The sequence below is a fragment of the Kogia breviceps genome, chromosome 18 (assembly GCF_026419965.1).
Source record: "Kogia breviceps isolate mKogBre1 chromosome 18, mKogBre1 haplotype 1, whole genome shotgun sequence".
In the NCBI taxonomy this organism is placed as follows: Eukaryota; Metazoa; Chordata; class Mammalia; order Artiodactyla; family Physeteridae; genus Kogia; species Kogia breviceps.
In genome coordinates this window covers 4,284,655-4,305,168 of record NC_081327.1, presented here as the reverse complement: position 1 = coordinate 4,305,168, position 20,514 = coordinate 4,284,655, and the positions used below count along the sequence as shown (strand labels likewise).

At 46.2% G+C, this 20,514-nt stretch overlaps 3 protein-coding genes across 4 annotated transcripts in view; 1 reads left to right on the top strand and 2 right to left on the bottom strand.

The window, feature by feature from the left end:
• Positions 1-20,514, bottom strand: part of LOC131744510 (zinc finger protein 665-like) — a 341,106-nt gene that overhangs the window by 159,079 nt on the left and 161,513 nt on the right. The window lies entirely within an intron of this gene.
• Positions 1-20,514, bottom strand: part of LOC131744559 (zinc finger protein 836-like) — a 383,402-nt gene that overhangs the window by 231,914 nt on the left and 130,974 nt on the right. The gene's annotated exons all lie outside the window — the stretch shown is intronic.
• On the top strand, positions 9,761-10,921 carry LOC131744640 (L-lactate dehydrogenase A chain-like). The gene is given in 3 exon segments (XM_059044304.2): positions 9,761-9,899; positions 10,216-10,583; positions 10,585-10,921. Coding segments are annotated over 3 exon segments (804 nt in total). The 5' UTR covers positions 9,761-9,800.

Here is a 20,514-nt window from a genome sequence, read left to right as displayed (position 1 = left end):
TGGAACCCCACACAGAATTTGGTTTGGTTATTGAGGCTGATACTTATATTGAAGTGTTATGAGAATGTTTGTTATATAATTCAGCTTTCTATGGGAAGGGTGGAGACTTCCAAGGTGTTCAGAAAATGGTTTAAGAGAACAGGGACTGGTCAGTGGCTTCATGTGTTAAGGAGATCACTTGATGAGATTTGAACTTTCAGTTTGTATCAAAGGAGGGAGTCCTCAGGGTTGTTTGGTTTTTTTGTTTTTTAATTAGTTTGCCCACATAGGTAGAATAGGAAGAGGTTGTCCTGCTGCCTAAAAGCTGTCCGTAGTCAAACGTCATAAAATGGATTCAGACTGTTTAACAAAACAGTGAATGGTTACTCTTGAAACTCCTGATTTCTTGATTAGGAAGCAATACAGTTTTCTTCATGCTAATAATTTATTACATTTCTTTACCTGCGGCACATGTATGTTCCATTGTGCAATATGGTTTTTGAAAATGCCTGTAAAACACTGTTTAAGTAAATTGCCCAAGGTGTTTTTACCCTAGGTTAATAAAAATTAATGTTTGGACAAGGAATAATATTCAGTCTCCTGGCATAAACCATAATGGAAAAGAATATAAAAAAGTGTATATATGTGTATAACTGAGTCACTTTGCTGTACAGCAGAAACTAACAGAACGTAAATCAACTATACTTCAGTAAAAAAATTAGTGTTTGGAAATGTTTACCAGGTAATATATGTAAGCAATTTTTAAGAAGAGCAGTTATCCATAGGGTATCAAAATTTTATTCTGCAGTGTTTTTACTAAACGTCTTGTTGTTTAGTTTTATAATTTTACCTTGAAACCAGTGATTACCTTTGAGCTAATATTTGTACAGGTGCAGGTGTGAAGTTTAAATGGAGTTTTTTCCCCCACTGTGAACATGTTATTGATTACTACCAGTTTTTGAAAATCCTTCGTTCATTGAATTGCCTCGGTACCTTAGTCAAAAATCTGTTGGAAGTACAGTGGCCCTTGAACAGTGCAGTGAGTTAGAGGTGTTGAGTCCCGAGTAGTCAAAAATCCACGTATAACTTAATATTGGCCCTCCATATCCGTGGTTCTGCATCCTTGGATTCAACTGAGTTGTGACCTTGTAGTACTGTGATAGTGTGTTTTGGGAAACATGCACGTATAAGTGAATCCACACAGTTTAAACCCGTGTTGTTCAAGGGTACACTGTACTCCTGTAGGGCTGTTTCTGGTTTCCTCATTCTGTTCTTTTGGTCTGTGTGTCTGTCACTCGACAAATCCCACACAGTCTTGATTACTGTCACTGTATTATAAATCTTGTTATCGTGTGGAGTGATTCCAACCACTTCAGTATTTTTCCGATATATCAGCTCTTCTACTTCTTTTGCCTTTCCATATTTATTTTAGAAAAATCTTGTTTGTATCTTCAAAAATTTTGTTTGGAAATGTGTTAAACCTGTATGTCAATTTGAGGTGATTTGTCATCATTTCTATGTTGCGTCTTACCTTCAGTGAATATGGTATGTTTCTCTAACAATTCACTGACTGTGGTGTGTTTCTCTAAAATGACCTAAATTAAATGTCATCTTTGATTTCTTTCAGACCACTGTAGTTTTCCATATAAAAGTCCATGTTTTGTTAGATTTACACATTTTTCTTCTAGTTTTACTTTTCTGAGCATTTAAAGAAGATACTACATTTTAAATTTCAGTGTTCATTTGTAAATTGCTACTACATAAAATTTCAATACATTTTTGCATGGTGTACTTGTATGCTGACACCTTGCATCGTGTACTTTTTCTAGAAATTTCTGTAGATTCTTTTGATTTTCCATATACATCATTTCTTTAAAATTTCTATTTCTGCTGTAACAACTTACCATAAACTAAATGCCTTAAATCAACATAGATTTATGCTCTTGTTGTTCTGGAGGGTAGAAGTACAAAAGGAATCCAAAACATTGTGAGTCTGACTCTCCATTTTTGAGGTCTGACTACAGACACCTTTAAGGCTCCATATAAGCTCTTCCTCTTCTTCCCATGTTATCAGGGCAGGCTGATAATAAAGCCTGAGCACTCCATCCCTTGGCAGGACTTGTAGGTTCACACCACAAGCAAGTACCATCACCACAGCCCAGTCTTGTATCCACCGTAACACAAGAACATCACCATTCTCTGCTCTGCTTTCTCTAGCCATTTTGGGAACAACTTGGTCCACCTTGGTCTCCCCAGAACGCCCTCCAAACTAAACTTTGTGTGGGGTTCCATCTTTTTCCAGCAGAAAAAGCAAAAGTACAGGGACTTCCCTGGTGGCTCAGTGGTTAAGAATCCGCCTGCCAATGCAGGGGACATGGGTTCGAGCCCTGGTCCGGGAAGATCCCACATGCCGCGGAGCAACTAAGCCCGTGAGCCACAACCACTGAGCCTGAGCTATAGAGCCCACGAGCCTCAACTGCTGAAGCCTGCGTGCCTAGAGCCGGAGCTCTGCAACAAGAAAGCCACTGCAATGAGAAGCCTGCGCACCGCAACGAAGAGTAGCCCCCACTCAGCAACTAGAGAAAGCCACGCAGCAATGAAGACCCATCACAGCCAAAAATAAATAAATAAATTCATTAATTTTTTTTTAAAAAAAGCAAAAGTACAAATTAACAACAAATAGGCCTTCCCTGGTGGCGCAGTGGTTAAGAATCTGCCTGCCAGTGCAGGGGACACGAGTTCGAGCCCTGGTCCAGGAAGATCCCACGTTCTGCAGAGCAACTAATCCCGTGCGCCCAAACTACTGAGCCTGTGCACCAAAGCCTGCGAGCCACAACTACTAAGCCTGTGCACCACAACTACTGAAGCCCGTGTGCGTAGAGCCCATGCTCCACAACAAGAGAAGCCACCGTAATGAGCAGCCCGTGCGTAGCAACGAAGACCCAATGCAGTCAAAAATAAATAAATAAATGTATTTTTTTAAAAAACTCTTTAAAAAAAACTAAAAAAAAACACCCAACAAATATTTTGGAGAGTGCATACGTGAAATTTCTAGTTTATAAATCCCACTGTGTATGTTCATTCTTAGAGGAAACTCATGAACCTTGATCTTTTCCAGTTATTTCTCTGAGCACCGCAAGCACAAAAGATAGATTGTGTCCTTTTAATCCTTATTTATGAAATGTTCTTTTATTTCCTCATAGTTTTCATATGCTTACTATATTTCTATTTTCATTTCATGTAGATACGCAAACCATGGGTGTAACTTCAGCACTAAAAAAGGCATGTAGAAATATAATCTTGTGTATATTCAGGTAAGGAGAGGCAGTTTGTAGGGAGCTTGAATCTGAAGTTCCACTGACTTGGTATTTTCATAGTAGCCCCAGAAATAATCAGGGATACACTTAGGAGTTCGTAAGTCAAATGCAGATTATGAATATATATTTCCAAAGTTGAACGTTGTTTTATATATAACGTGGAAAGAACTTGTTTAGATGCCCCTCAACCTAGAGAGCCTAACGACATATTACGTATTATGAAGTGCCCCAAAGAGGTGGGATACTCTGGGGTCAATAGAAAGCTTATGACTCATTCAGGATTATAAAGGAAAGATTACATTACATTACATTAATTTTTGAATCCCTCACAAGCATGCTTTACTCTAGTTCCTTTCATTAAACTATCTTCTGTAACACCATGTCTTCAGTGTCTAGAAATAATACTAATTTTCATTAATAAATGATATACAACAGCTATTCCCTTTTAAGAGGACAGAAGACGATTGTTCCCTCCGTTTTTTCTACCATGATGATACTCATGAAAACTTCATTCTCTCAGTGTCCAGTTGTACTGTGTTTCACGATCATCTGGTAGAGTAACCCTTTCCTATAATCATCAGCAATAGCCCTCAGTCATAGCAAATCTAGAGAAGGGGCAATGACCACAAAAAGCACTATATTTTAGATAATAGTTTTATATCTATACTCTGCCCCTCCCCATGCTGTCAAGTTTATTTATAACATTGTACCTTAAAGTGAGTGTCCTAGTTTTTCACAGTAATCTGGATATGAATAAATCCCATCTAATGAAGTAGGTCCTTTCATCTTACCCATCCCTTCCCTAAGACCATCATGGTGATAAAAGAATAGCAAGTAACAAAAGAATAACATCAGTAGATTACAAACTTCAGGTTATATGTCGTTAATAAGAATACACCATTTTCAAGAAACTTCAAATAATTGAATAAACACATTTAATAATATGCAGATGATTAGATTTTTCCACAGGTATCCTTGCTTCATTGATAGACACCATCTCATGAGTTTTTTTTTAATACAGCAGGTTCTTATTAGTTGTCCATTTTATATATATTAGTGTATACATATCAATCCCAATCTCCCAATTCATCACACCACCACCACCACCACCACCCCGCCACTTTCCCCCTTTGGTGTCCATACATTTGTTCTCTACATCTGTGTCTCTGTCTCTGTCCTGCAAACCGGTTCATCTGTACCATTTTTCTAGGTTCCACATAGATGCGTTAATGTACGGTATTTGTTTTTCTCTTTCTGACTTCACTCTGTATGACAGTCTCTAGTTTTATTATTTTTTTTAAGTAGCCTTATTTTTTTCTTCTTCCTGTTGTTCCGTGCTGCTTGCAGGATCTTAGTTCCCTGACCAGGGATTGAACCCAGGCCATGGCAGTGAAAGCGCCGAGTCCTGTCTGATCTTGGTTGATCTTCATAAGTAATGAACCTAGTTCCCCTGAGTGTAAATTTTCTTATTGTTAAGTCCATTGAGAGCATTGTTTGAACATTTATCTCCATTACATTTGTCATTTCTGTCTAGTATGAATTCTTCGTGACGTATGCTGAGGTAATTGCTGAAAGGCCTTGACTCACTTGTACTGTTTCCATATTATATGAATACTTTCATGACCACAAAGCTGTGTATTGTTTACAAAGTTGATCACACTCATTACATTTGTCAAATTTCTGGAAAGAATTCTGTTATGTTCCAGAAGGCTTAAAATTTGGATCAGCTTTGCCATATATTTGTGTGTTTTTCCTCAAAAATGTACATTCTGATACCAAGTGAGGTATGAGCCCTGGTTCCTGGCTTTGCCACATACATTAGTTTTATATGGTATCTCTCCACAATGGAGTTTGTTTTTCTTTCTAAAAAAAATTGTTTGCTTTTTTTGACCATACTGCATGGCCTGTGGGATCTTAGTTCCCCAACCAGGTATTGAACCTGGGCCCTCAGCAGTGAAAGTGCCGAGTCCTAATCACTGGACCGCCAGGGAATTCCCTCTCTTTTTATTTTTAATTGGAATATAGGTGATGTACAATATAACGTTGCAGGTGCACTATACACTGTTTTAATATTTGTATACATTATGAAATGATCACCACAAGGAGTCTAGTAGCCATCTTGTCCCCCCAATTATTATGATGTTATTGACCATATTCTTTATGCTGTATATTACATCACTGTGACCTATCTATTGTGCAGTTTTAAATGTGACCCTCTTAACTGTTTTTTTTTTTTTCTTTTGGCCGTACCGCCTGGCCTGTGGGATCTTAGTTCCCTGACCAGAGATCTAAACCGAACCCCTTGCAGTGGAAGCACGGAGTCTTAGCCACTGGACCACCAGGGAAGTCCTTGAAATATGCCCCTCTTATCTCGCCCCTTTACCCCTTTCTCGAAATCATATGTTCTACCAGTCTCTCTTCACTGTATTTCACTTTTTTTTAAATGCCATATATAAGTGAAACCATGTGGTATTTGTTTTTGTCTGACTTTTTTCACTTAGCATAGTACGTTCTAGAGCCATCTGTGTTGTTGCAAATGGCAACATTTCTGGGCAATATTGCATTCTCTCTGTATATACACCACATTTTCATTATCAGTTTGGCCATCAGGGTTGCTCAATACAGTCTTCACATTAGATGGACGAGGCCTTTTGTAAATCCGTGTGTGCCCCCTGACCAGAGATCCTCTTTCATATTATCAGGGTGGGGCCCAACTTCAATAAATAATATTTAAGGCTCTCCAGTATGTTCTAATCTCTATGTACCATTGAGCATCATGACTGAGTCCCCCCATTCCTGAGGGCTGAGGTCTGGGCTGAGGCTGAGGGGACTCTGCTCTGCGTGGGCCTGGTCTGTGACCTGCAGGGGGTCGTCGGGTCCAGCTGAGGGTCTCACCAGGCAGCACAGTGACTTGAAGGAAAGTGTGGGAAAACTGCCTTGCTGGTCTCTGTGGAAGAGTTTGCCGTGCTGAATCCTTCCTGCCCTGCTAAGGTTCCCACTGTTGTATGGTGGAGTCTGAAACAAAGGGTTCTGAGAAAACACGCAAGTCGTCAAGTTGGGGGGAGGAAAACACTAGCAGCCCAAGGCTTCAGAAGCTATTTTGTTCATTTCTAGCTTCTTGGTTGGTTTGGTCAGTTCAGTAAGTGTTTCGCAAAGAGACAATTTTAGAATTTTGTTCCTGTTTGGAAGCTTCCAGGTACCAATGAAAATAAATATACCATTCATCTTGTTTAATTTTGGAACTGCAGTCTTCAAATTTAGTCTTAAGGAAAAGGAGTTTTGGGAAATGGAATGATACTCATAATGGCCACTGTAATTCTGGATTAATTCTAGTTTGTTCAACTCACTTGGTAAAAACGTGCATGTGTAGCGTTCATACTTTTGATGCAGGAGGGAAGACCCCTTCCAGGACCCAAGAGTGGGCCCTCGTCTAACACTCGGAAACGAATTGCCTTCACATTCGGAGGAAGCCTGTAGGGCTCTGCAGCAGAGACATGGCCGCAAGTCGGGGCATCAAGATGTGGGCACCTGTCCCTTGTGGGCGCAAAGGGTGTGTGGAGCTGTTGGCGAAGGGTGTCTCACTTCTGGCTGGAGCACCCGGAATTAGGTTTATGGGTAGTTGTGGGGTGCGTTGCATGGTTTGAGGTGCCATAGTGTCTTAGCTGAGGTTCCCTGGCACATAGCTGCTGACACTGAGGTTTACATGCATTTGTTTATTCGGATATTTCATGGTCATACCTGAAGAAGAAAGCAGGCAGTGGATTTAGGCAGAGAAAAACATATTTTCTCCAATGTTAGATGTGTTCCCTGAGCTGAGCCTGCAGGAATCCTTCTGTGCAGGAGGATGGATGCCTTGTCCTCAGGCGATGGAGCTAGAGGGCGCCCTACAGCGTCCACTGCACAAGTGACTTGTGTCGGTCTTTGGGGAGATCAAGGATCATTGTGCGGCGGCACTGCTTTGGGAAAGAACTCTGGTGTTCTTATTAATTGCTGCAAGTAATAAATCCTTCCTTGTCTGGGTGGGCCTGGGGAGAGAATCACTGTGCTATTTTTAGAGTAATACAGGGAAAAGTTCAGAGATCATTTTGTGGGTTACCTTTTGTATTTTTTAGTATTTTGTGTTGCAAATAAAGTTTCAGATGCACTGATACAAAAGATAAGAAGGAAAGAATTTGGAGCATTTCCTTGGGAAATGGTGGGGTCTCTGTGGCATGTGCGCCACAGGATACATCTCTTTTATGTAGTTTTTGGATATGACAGTGTTTGGTCTGTGGTCACTATGAATGAAAATATGGTGTTTTGCATGTAGTGGTTCCTTGGGTGTCTTCATATGTATTTTTCCCTCAGGCATGATTTATTAGAGTTTGGAATGTCTTCTGGTATTTTCTAGCAGGATGAGTGCATCATTATGGGTTGCATGGAGGCTGTGTTGGACCCCATGAGAGTTTGTAAGTTCATTTGAATCCTGAAAGGAAATTATGAGTATAAACTTCAAATGGCAGTATGTTTTCATTAGATAGATTCTGGTAGGTATGTGTCAGTGGACACAATTTGAGAGAGGCCAGTAACTTCTTGGATGTAGGGAAAATTTATTCCAAAAATCAGAGGGCCACCAACACCACAGTGATCTGCAGCCCAGAGGCTCATCCTTGGGAAGCTGTAGTTGTGACTTTCTTACTGCCAGGTCAGTGCTGGTTCCTTTACTGTCCTCTCCCTACCTGTGTCAAACCTTCAAGTGTACACACACACACACACACACACACACGACATAGAACAAGGAACAATATAATTGTATAGAATTGTTGTTAATTATTCTTCATACATTGGATAGAATTGTCTAATATCCTTCTTGTGACTTTTTTTTTTTTTTTTTTTTTTTGTGGTATGCGGGCCTCTCACCGCTGCGGCCTCTCCCGTTGCAGAGCACAGGCTCCGGACGCGCAGGCCCAGCGGCCACGGCTCACGGGCCCAGCCGCACCGCGGCACGTGGGATCTTCCCGGACTGGGGCACGAACCCGCGTCCCCCACATCGGCAGGTGGACCCCCAATCACTGCGCCACCAGGGAAGCCCCCTCTTGTGACTTTTTAAATTTAGCATTTGTTAACTAGAGCCTCTTGATACCGATTGTTGAGCCGCAACTCAGTAAAAGACTGCAAGAGAACGTGAAATGGAGGCGTTTATTACTCACAGGTCCTGGAGGAGGTACAAGATACAGCTGGAGGGAACACGTCAGAATTCAAGGAAGGGTGCAGGCGGAGAGCATGGGGCATGCCCTGAGGCATGTACCTTCAATTAGGGTCCATGGATGTAATGTTTTGGCTTCTTGGGTTCAGGCTGCATTTGTCAGTGCAAACCAAAAAAACAGGAATTGCTAGGCTTCCTTGTTGGAAGCGTGTCTCATCCAAAGAAGAACCAGGCGAAAGCCTTGGGTGACAGGGGAAAATGGTTATCACAAGGGCAGCTGGGGGAGTCAGCCATAACAGGAACTTAAACTTGCGGTGACTCTGTGGGCTGTTGCATAGGATGTGTTGTCAGGGGAAAGGCTCGAGTCATCGAGATCCCTGTTGGCCAGTTGCCTACACCAAATAAATGCTGAAATCACCACATTATGGAGTACGTTACCTAGCCTCTCATGGCCACCATCTGTGATTTTAGATTTGTTTTCTGGGTGGTGGCGATTTTCAAATTAAAAGTGAAGTCTGTAATTCAAAGTATTTACTCAAATGATCTGTTTCACAAGGGTGAATTGTGGCAGGTTATTCGTTTACCTGAAAATATTGTAATTAGGTTATTTCCCTATGTAAATATCATCATGTAGGCGTGATAAAACATACATTGTAGGTGTAATCAAACAGTTATTTCCGTAAATATATCGAGGGTTGAAATGAAGTTTTTGCATAGCTGATAACCTAAGTTTTAATTTCTTTAGTATTAAAGAGAATATATCTCCCTATAAAATGCCCTTAAAACATTGTAAAAATGATTAGTCTTTAGATGGAACTAATCTTAATTTCCTCTGAAGACTGTATACTTTACAGGCTTTCTCATCCACACATAACAGAACTTTCAGAAATAGAAACAAAGACCTAGAGACTTCCTTGGTGGTGGAGTGATTAATACTCCGCGCTTTCAATGCAGTCGGCCCGGGTTTGATCCCTGCTCAGGGATCTAGATCCCACATATATGCTGCAACTAAGAGTTTGCACGCCACAACCAAGGAGCCTGCAAGCCGCAACTAAGGAGTTGCTGCAACTAAAGACCTGGCACAACCGAATCAATCAATCAATATTAGGGCTTCCCTGGTGGCGCAGTGGTTAAGAATCCGCCTGCCGGTGGGTTCCCACACGTCCGCCCGGCTCCCCCCCGACGTCAGCCTCGCGGTTCTATTTAAGGCCCCTCCCGCTCCCGACTCGGAGTACCCGAGCAGCTACCGCCAATTCCGGGTCCAGCGCCGCTTGCCCGCCCGCCGTGCACTCCCGATTCCTTTCAGTTCTAAGTCCAATATGGCAGCTCTCAAGCATCAGCTGATTCAGAATCTTCTTAAGGAAGAACATGTCCCCCAGAATAAGATTACAGTGGTTGGTGTTGGTGCTGTTGGCATGGCCGGTGCCATCAGTATCTTTTTTTTTTTTTTTTTAATTTATTTATTTATTTATTTATTTTTGGCCGTGTTGGGTCTTCGTTTCTGTGCACGGGCTTTCTCTAGTTGCGGCGAGCGGGGGCCACTCTTCATCGCGGTGCGCGGGCCTCTCACTATCGCGGCCTCTCTTGCTGCGCAGCACAGGCTCCAGACGCGCAGGCTCAGTAGTTGTGGCTCACGGGCCCAGTTGCTCCGCGGCACGTGGGATCTTCCCAGACCAGGGCTCGAACCCGTGTCCTCTGCATTGGCAGGCGGACTCTCAACCACTGCGCCACCAGGGAAGCCCCATCAGTATCTTAATGAAGGACTTGGCAGATGAAATTGCTCTTGTTGATGTCATAGAAGACAAACTGAAGGGAGAGATGATGGATCTCCAACATGGCAGCCTTTTCCTTAGAACACCCAAAATCGTCTCTGGCAACGATTATAATGTGACAGCAAACTCCAGGCTGGTTATTATCACCGCTGGGGCATGCCAGCAAGAGGGAGAAAGCCGTCTTCATGTGGTCCAGTGTAATGTGAACGTCTTTAAATTAACCATTCCTAATATTGTAAAATACAGCCCAAACTGCAAGTTGCTTGTTGTTTCCAATCCAGTGGCTGTCTTGACCTATGCGGCTTGGAAGATAAGCAGCTTTCCCCAAAACTGTTATTGGAAGCGGTTGCAATTTGGATTCAGCCCGGTTCCGTTACCTCATGGGGGAAAGGCTGGGAGTTCACCCATTAAGCTGTCGTGGGTGGATCCTTGGGGAGCATGGAGACTCTAGTATGCCTATATGGAGTGGAGTGAATGTTGCTGGTGTCTCCCTGAAGAATCTGCACCCCGAATTAGGCACTGATGCAGATAAGGAACAGTGGAAGGCAGTTCACAAACAGGTGGCTGACAGTGCTTTTGAGGTGATCAGACTGAAAAGCTACCTACACAACCTGGCCCATTGGACCGTCTGTGGCAGATTTGGCAGAAAGTATAATGAAGAATCTTAGGTGGGTACATCTGATTTCCACCACGATGAAGGGTTTCTGTGGAATAAAAGAGGACGTCTTCCTTAGTGTTCCTTGTATCTTGGGACAGAATGGAATCTCAGACGTTGTGAAAGTGACTCTGACTCCCGAGGAACAGGCCTGTTTGAAGAAGAGTGCAGATGCACTTTAGGGGATCCAGAAAGAGCTGCAGTTTTTAATTTTTTTTTTTTTTTTTTTTGCGGTACGCGGGCCTCTCTCACTGTTGTGGCCTCTCCCGTTGCGGAGCACAGGCTCCGGACGCGCAGGCGCAGCGGCCACGGCTCACGAGCCCAGCCGCTCCGCGGCATGTGGGATCCTCCCGGACCGGGGCACGAACCCGCGTCCCCTGCATCGGCAGGCGGACTCTCAACCCCTGCGCCACCAGGGAAGCCCAGAGCTGCAGTTTTAAAGTCTAATATCATACCACTTCACTGTCGAGGCTACAACAGGATTTTAGTTGAAGGTTGTGCATATTGTCCTTTATAGCTGATCTGTGACTAAAGGAGTAGTGTTAAGACAGCCTAGGAAAAACATCAATTTCCTAACATTAGCAATAGGAATGGTTCAGAAAACCTTGCAGCTGTATCCTGATGCTGCATGGCACTTACCCTGTGTGTTCCTAAGTTGGTTCCTAAATTGCTGTAAAATAGTTCTCCTTCCTCAAGAGGTACCACTGCCAGTGTTGCAGATGCTGCAGTTGCCCTTCAAACCAGATGTGTATTTAACCCCGTGTTTTATAACTTCTGGTTCCTTTAGCCAAGATGCCTAGTCCAACTTTTTTTTCTCCAATTAATCACATTCTGGGATTGATTATAAATCCAGCATTGTATGTCTTGTGCATAACTGTTCTAAAGAAGCTTATTTTATGTACTATATGTATTAGAGTAGTATACATTGCCATGTAATGTAAAAAAGAAAAATCGACATAAATAATGCAGCCAACTATCTAAGTGTTATACCAACTAAAACAACAAATAAACCTTGAACAGTGGGGAAAAAAAAAAAAGAATCCGCCTGCCAATGCAGGAGACACGGGTTTGATCCCTGGTCTGGGAAGATCCCACATGCCACGGAGCAGCTAAGCCCATGCATCACAACTACTGAGCCTGAGCTCTAGAGCCTGTGAGACACAACTACTGAGCCCGTGTGCCACATCTACTGAGCCTGCACTCTAGAGCCCGTGAGCCACAACTACTGAGCCTGTGCGCCTAGAGCCTGTGCTCCGCAACGAGAAGCCACTGCAATGAGAAGCCTGCACAGCACAACGAAGAGTAGCCCCCGCTTGCATCAGCTAGAGAAAGCCTGTGTGCAGCCATGAAGATGCAATGCAGCCGAAAATAATAAAGTAAGGTTTAAAAAATAAATATTTTTAGGGCTTCCCTGGTGGTGCAGTGGTTGAGAGTCCGCCTGCTGATGCAGGGGACACGGGTTCGTGCCCTGGTCCGGGAAGATTCCACATGCCGCGGAGCGGCTGGGCCCGTGAGCCATGGCCGCTGAGCCTGCGCGTCCGGAGCCTGTGCTCCGCAACGGGAGAGGCCACAACAGTGAGAGGCCCGCGTACCGCAAAATAAATAAATAAATAAATAATTTTTAAAAAGAAACAGAGCTAAAATATGTTACAATTTCAAAATAGAAAACTTTCTAATTACAATTAAATTATTTTTAGTTATGTTTGACTTAAGTGTACTATGATATAAAGAAGTTTTTCTCAAAGATATTTGAAGGAGATTATTAAGTGTAGAATAGAAGTATTTTAAAGAATAATGCCTTCTCATCAAAGTGTAGGGCCTCAACTATACTTACACCCCTACTTCCCTATCGATACTTTTGAGCTTTAAGCTTTTTCGCTGGCAATAAGATAATGGAATGTCCCCGCCCTGGGCAGAAACCGCTCCGAGCAAACAAGTATGGCGGGGGATGAAACCTCAGCAAACCAGTATGGCGGGTGATAAGAATGATTAAGCCAGAGTTTAAAGGTCGCCCTAGCCAACCATAACTCATGTGACTCAACCCCCACTCCGGTAAATGTAAAGTAGGCATCCAACAGCTAACCAATCAAGGAACTAGAGCCAAGACCCCCACTCCGGTAAATGTAAAGCAGGCATCCAACAGCTAACCAATCAAGGAACTAGAGCCAAGTCCCCACTCCGGTCCAGGAACAAACAAACCAATGAGGAAAAAACCCTTGATATATCCACACTTTGCATAATGAAAACTATAAAATGTATGTAATTCCGCTTGGGGGGGTTCCTCTTCGGCCTCCTGCGTGAGGACCAAGGAACCCCGGTGCACCGGCTCCTAATAAACCTCTTGCGTGTTGCAGCGACTCTCGACTCTTGGCGGTTCTTGGGCGAGCTGGGACCCCTCAGAGACCGTTCAGGTCTAACAGATTGGGGGCTCGTCCGGGATCCCCACTCGCCCCGGGTCGCCGGAACCTCGGGAGTTGGAGGTATCAGGTAGGCCTAATTGTCTGTCTGTTCGTCTTCTGTCCTCTGTAAGCCGCCATCAGAAAGAAGCCGCGCGAACCGGTTCTCTGTGAAATCTGTATTGGACTCCTGGCTAGGCAGACGTGCCAATAGCTGGTGTCCACGGACCCTGGGGGACGCCCTGGTGGTCCATCTGGAAGGAGAGACAAATTTTGTCTCCCCTTCATCGGTCCTGGCAGGATATACAAACTGCCATCTGAATCTGAGTTGGTTGCGGTTTTAAAACGAGCTCGCGGCGGCAATATTAATGTGTGTCTTCTGAAATTTTATTGTTCTCCTGTGCTCTATCTTTCTCCTGACGGACGATAATGGGACAAACTATGACGACGTCTCTCTCTCTCACTCTAAGTCACTGGACCGAAGTTAAGTCTAGAGCCCAGCGCCGAATCCCCGCCCCGCGGTGGGGCGCGGGAAATGTGGCGTACGGAAGACCCACTCCCCGGCGCCGCTCGTGGGGGACCCAAGTCCTTCTGATCGAGGCCCAGCCCGTGGACGGTGTGAGGCCGGTAGCGGCCCCCGGCGCGCCGGGCCCGGGTCTTCCCGGAGTCGGGTTGCTTGGGAATGCAGCCCAAAGCGGGTGGTAAACTCCATCTAAGGCTAAATACCGGCACGAGACCGGTAGTCAACAAGTACCGTAAGGGAAAGTTGAAAAGAACTTTGAAGAAAGAGTTCAAGAGGTAAACGGGTGGGGTCCGCGCAGTCCGCCCGGAGGATTCAACCCGGCGGCGGGTCCGGCCGTGCCAGCGGCCCGGCGGATCTTTCCCGCTCCCCGTTCCTCCCAACCCCTCCCCCCTCGCCTCTCCCCCCGCGTCTCCGCGGGCGGATGGGGACGGGGGGGGTCGCGGGGGTAGGCGGGCGGGGCCGGGGGTGGGGCCGGCGGGGGACCGCCCCCCGGCCGGCGACCGGCCGCCGCCGGGCGCATTTCCACCGCGGCGGTGCGCCGCGACCGTGCGCCGCGACCGGCTCCGGGACGGCTGGGAAGGCCGGTGGGGAAGGTGGCTCGGGGGGGGCCCCGTCGTCGTCGTCGCGGTCGTCATCGTCTCGGCGGCTGGCCAGCGGCGGCGGCGCCGGCGTCGTCGGCGTCGGCGGCGGCGGGCCCACCCCTCCCCGAGTGTTACAGCCCCCCGGCAGCAGGGCTCGCCGAATCCCGGGGCCGAGGGAACCAGACCCGTCGCCGCGCTCTAACACGTGCGCTCATGCTCCACCTCCCCGGCGCCGCTCGTGGGGGGGCCCAAGTCCTTCTGATCGAGGCCCCTCCAATACTGGCCCTTTTCCTCTGCAGATCTTTATAACTGGGAGATGCATAACCCTACTTTCTCTGAAAATCCACAGGCTCTCACTGCTTTAATAGAGTCTCTTGTCTTCTCCCACCAACCCACCTGGGACGATTGTCAACAGCTCCTCCAGACTCTCCTCACAACTGAGGAAAGGCAACGGGTTCTCTTAGAGGCTAGAAAGAATGTGTTAGGTGCCAATGGGCAACCTACCCAGTTGCCTAACGAGATTGATGCCGGTTTTCCACTCGTCAGGCCGATTTGGGACTTCAATACCCCAGAAGGTAAGGAGCACCTAAAGATGTATCGCCAGGCTCTGGTGGCGGGTCTCCATGGAGCGGCCAGGCGCCCCACGAATTTGGCCAAGGTAAGAGAGGTAACTCAGGGGCCCCAGGAGTCACCAACCGTGTTCCTAGAACACTTAATGGAGGCTTTTAGACGGTTCACTCCTTATGATCCAACTTCTGAGGAACATAAGGCCACCATAGCAATGGCCTTTATTGACCAGGCGGCCCCTGACATTAGAAAGAAGTTACAAAGGCTGGATGGCCTACAAGGTTTCTCAATTCAGGACTTAGTAAAAGAGGCAGATAAAGTATGTAATAAGAGGGAAACAGAAGAGGAAAGGGAAGAAAGGAAGCAGAGGGAACAAGAGGCCCGTGAATTAAGGCGGGACAAGCGGCAAGAGAGGAATTTGAGTAAGATACTGGCCACTGTAGTCAGAAGAGGAAATATTAGAGACAGGAATAGACAGGAAGGGCGGACAGGAAGGCGACCATTAGACAAGGATCAATGTGCTTACTGTAAAGAAAAAGGTCACTGGGTAAGAGAATGCCCTAAAAAGAAGAATGGGGAAAAACCAACCAGAGACAAAATTTTACCCCTGGAAGAGGAAGATTAGAGAAGTCAGGGCTCGGACCCTCTCCCCGAGCCCAGGGTAACCCTGAAAGTTGAGGGGAAACCAGTTCAGTTTTTGGTGGATACTGGAGCTCAGCACTCAGTCCTCCTGCAACCAAGAGGGCCTCTCTCAGACAAGCGGTCATGGGTCCAAGGGGCTACAGGAAATAAACAATATTCTTGGACCACCCGCCGGACTGTAGATCTTGGAATGGGGCAAGTGACCCACTCATTTCTGGTCATTCCAGAATGCCCCTATCCGCTGTTGGGGAGAGACCTACTCTCCAAAGTCGGGGCACGGATTCACTTCCAGCCCGAGGGACCCACCATAACGGATAGCCAGGGAAGGCTCCTCCAGATTTTAACTATGAAATTAAAAGATGAACACAGGATCTATGAGAAACCCTCACCTCCTCAAACTGATATGCAGGACTGGATGACCAGGTTCCCTCAGGCCTGGGCTGAGACTGCTGGGATGGGGATGACAAAATACCGCCCCCCGGTGGTAGTGGAACTTAAGGCTACCGCCACACCAGTAACAATCCGCCAATACCCTATGAGCAAAGAGGCTCGGGACGGCATCCGTCCACATATACAGAGACTGCTGGAATTAGGAATCCTGGTGAGATGCCAATCAGCATGGAACACACCTCTCCTGCCTGTTAAGAAGCCAGGGACTAATGACTACAGGCCAGTACAGGATCTACGAGAGGTAAACAAGCAGGTAACAGACTTACACCCCACTGTGCCAAATCCTTATAACCTCTTGAGTACTCTCCCACCTCAACATACTTGGTACACTGTCTTGGATCTTAAGGATGCTTTCTTTTGTTTGAGACTTTCCTCCCTCAGCCAGCCCTACTTTGCTTTCGAGTGGAAGGACCCTGCCTCAGGAATAGCAGGCCAGCTGACTTGGACACGCCTGCCTCAAGGATTTAAAAATTCTCCTACCATCTTCGATGAAGCGCTGCATCAGGACCTGGCATCGTACAGAGAATCTAACCCCCAGGTAACTCTGCTTCAATATGTTGATGATATTCTTTTATCGGCAGAGACCCAAAAAGACTGCGTCAGGGGGAACTGAAAGGCTATTAACGGGACTTGAGACACTGGGATATCGGGCTTCAACAAAGAAAGCACAAATCTGTCAGCGACAGGTCAGTTACCTGGGGTATTTACTAAAAGAAGGACAGAGATGGCTCTCAGAAAGCAGAAAAGACACTGTGGCCCGAATACCTGCCCCTAAGAGTCCCAAACAGGTCAGAGAATTCTTGGGGACGGCTGGATTCTGCAGACTATGGATTCCGGGGTTTGCTGAACTGGCAGCCCCTCTGTACCCCCTAACCAAGAGCGGCACCCCATTCACATGGGGTGACAAGGAACAACGGGCTTTTGACCAAATTAAGAGAGCCTTGCTATCAGCCCCGGCCCTAGGGCTACCCGATGTAACTAAACCTTTTCATCTATATGTGGCAGAAAACAAAGGTATTGCAAAGGGAGTACTGACTCAAAAGCTGGGCCCTTGGAATCGCCCTGTTACATACCTATCAAAGAAATTAGACCCTGTGGCAGCTGGCTGGCCTGCCTGTCTGAAAATAATTGCTGCCGTGGCCACACTGGTAAAAGATGCAGATAAACTGACTTTGGGACAAAATCTGACAATAACTGCACCTCATGCACTAGAAAGTGTAATTCGCCAACCGCCTGATAGATGGCTCACCAACGCCAGAATGACACATTATCAGACTCTGCTCCTGAATTCGGACCGCATTAAATTTACTTCAGCCACGGGGCTGAACCCAGCTACTTTGCTGCCTGACCCTGACCTAGAAGGCACCACAATTATCCATGATTGTCAGGAGGTACTAGCGGCAGCCCATGGAACAAGGCCCGACCTGATGGACCAGCCCCTCTCTGACGCCGCCTTCACTTGGTTCACGGATGGAAGCAGTTTTCTGGATGAAGGTAAGCGGCGGGCGGGAGCTGCGGTGGTAGACGGAAAAGAAGTCATATGGGCGGCTGCATTGCCACAAGGAACATCCGCTCAACGGACTGAACTGATAGCCATGACAAAGGCCTTAGAGTTAGCAGAGAATAAAAAGGTTAACATTTATACGGACAGCAGGTATGCTTTTGCCACTGCACATGTCCACGGTGCCATTTACCAGCAGAGGGGCTTATTGACCTCGGCAGGAAAAGAAATCAAAAATAAGGAAGAAATTGTAGCCCTGCTGGCAGCCCTGATGCTCCCTACAAAAGTTAGCATCATCCATTGTCCCGGACACCAAAGAGGGAATTCATCAATAATAACTGGCAATAATATGGCTGATCGAGTGGCACGAGAAGTAGCTCTGGGGGAAATCATCCTAGAATTAACAGGCTCAGAAACACCAAAGGGTAAAGAGGTAACACCCCCAGCCATAACTAAAAAAACTTTGTCCCCCCAGCAAGCCAAATCTATGCTACAGCAAATTCATAGATGGACTCATTTGGGAACTAAGAAAATGGTATCTCTGATGCAGAAAACAGGATATGATGTCCCGGGACTAACTAAATTAGCCGAGCACATTGCTCGGGAATGTATTCCATGCCAGCAGGTGAACACAAACAAAGGAAATGTGGCCAGCGGTAAGAGGCTCCGAGGAGACCGACCTGGAGCTTACTGGGAAGTCGACTTCACTGAAATCCGTCCAGGAAGATACGGTAACAGATATCTCTTAGTCTTTATAGATACTTTCTCAGGATGGATAGAAGCCTTCCCCACCAAAAAAGAGACAGCGAATGTGGTAGCCAAGAAGATATTAGAAGAAATTTTCCCCAGGTTTGGAGCTCCTAAGGTAATAGGATCTGATAATGGACCCGCCTTCGTCGCCCAGGTAAGTCAGGGTGTGGCCAAATACCTGGGGACTGATTGGAAATTACATTGTGCCTATAGACCCCAAAGTTCAGGACAGGTAGAAAGGATGAATAGGACTCTAAAAGAGACCTTGACTAAATTGTCCATAGAGACTGGCGGTACTGATTGGACGGTGCTCCTTCCCCTGGCCCTGTTTCGGGCCAGAAACACTCCCTCTCGCTATCACCTTACTCCTTTCGAAATTCTGTACGGGGCTCCTCCTCCTCTGCTCATATTGGGGGAAGGTGTTAGCCCAGACTGTCAAAATAATACTGATCTATATGCCAGGCTGTTGGGGCTCCAGCTGGTTCAGAAGGAAGTGTGGTCTCAGTTGGCAGAGGCATACCGGCCGGGGACCCCTGCAGAAGCCCATCCCTTCCAAGTCGGAGACTCTGTGTACGTCCGCCGGCATCGGACCCAGACGCTGGAACCCCGCTGGAAGGGCCCCTACATCGTACTGCTCACCACTCCAACTGCAGTCAAGGTAGACGGCATAGCTGCCTGGATCCACGCCTCGCACGTTAAGGCGGCCCCAACATCCACCGGAGGCTTGACCCCATTCCCAACTTCAGCAACACCAGAATGGAAAGTCCAGAAAACCAGCAACCCGCTCAAGCTCAAGCTCCTGCGATCATCCGGCTCATAATCCTGACTCTGCTGCCTCAGCTAATCGTGAGTGACTTTAGCCCTCACATGCCCCAGCGGCTGACCTGGCAAGTCATCTCCCAGACTGGAGATGTGATCTGGTCGGTTAGTCACACCGCACCCCCTTGGACTTGGTGGCCTGATCTGTTTCCTGATGTATGTAAGTTGGCAATTGGGATGTCAGCATGGGGCATGTCTGATCATTATGACCTAGCTAACACCCCACATGATAACTCGGATAAAATTTTCCTCAAATTTGGGCCGGAACCTGTGACTCTTACCCTGGCTGTGCTTTTAGGGTTGGGAATGGCGGCTGAAATAGGGACAGGTGCAACAGCCCTTATCCAGCAACCTCACTATTATGATAGCCTGAGACAGGCTGTGGATGTTGAACTCCGGGCATTAAAAAGCTCTATAACTCAGTTAAAGGAGTCACTTACTTCACTCTCTGAGGTAGTGATACAAAACCGGAGGGAATTAGATCTACTATTTCTTAAAGAAGGAGGACTCTGTGCCGCATTAAAAAAAGAATGTTGTTTTTATATTGATCATTCTGGGGCTATCACCGAAACTATGGACAGGCTTAGGGAGCGCCTGGACAAAAGACAACAAGAAAGGGAAAATCAAAAAGGATGGTTCCAATCATGGTTTGACAAATCACCCTGGCTTACTACTTTAATTTCCACCTTGTTAGGACCCCTCATTATTTTGTTGCTGCTCTTAACTTTTGGACCATGCATTTTAAATCGCTTGATAGCCTTTATCAGACAACGTGTCAGTGCAGTACAAGTGTTAATGCTAAGACAACAATATCAAAGCTTGCAGAGAGAGACTGAAATTTCATGATTGAAATTAGTTGCAAAAAGAAAAGGGGGGAATGTAGGGCCTCAACTATACTTACACCCCTACTTCCCTATCGATACTTTTGAGCTTTAAGCTTTTTCGCTGGCAATAAGATAATGGAATGTCCCCGCCCTGGGCAGAAACCGCTCCGAGCAAACAAGTATGGCGGGGGATGAAACCTCAGCAAACCAGTATGGCGGGTGATAAGAATGATTAAGCCAGAGTTTAAAGGTCGCCCTAACCAACCATAACTCATGTGACTCAACCCCCACTCCGGTAAATGTAAAGTAGGCATCCAACAGCTAACCAATCAAGGAACTAGAGCCAAGACCCCCACTCCGGTAAATGTAAAGCAGGCATCCAACAGCTAACCAATCAAGGAACTAGAGCCAAGTCCCCACTCCGGTCCAGGAACAAACAAACCAATGAGGAAAAAACCCTTGATATATCCACACTTTGCATAATGAAAACTATAAAATGTATGTAATTCCGCTTGGGGGGGTTCCTCTTCGGCCTCCTGCGTGAGGACCAAGG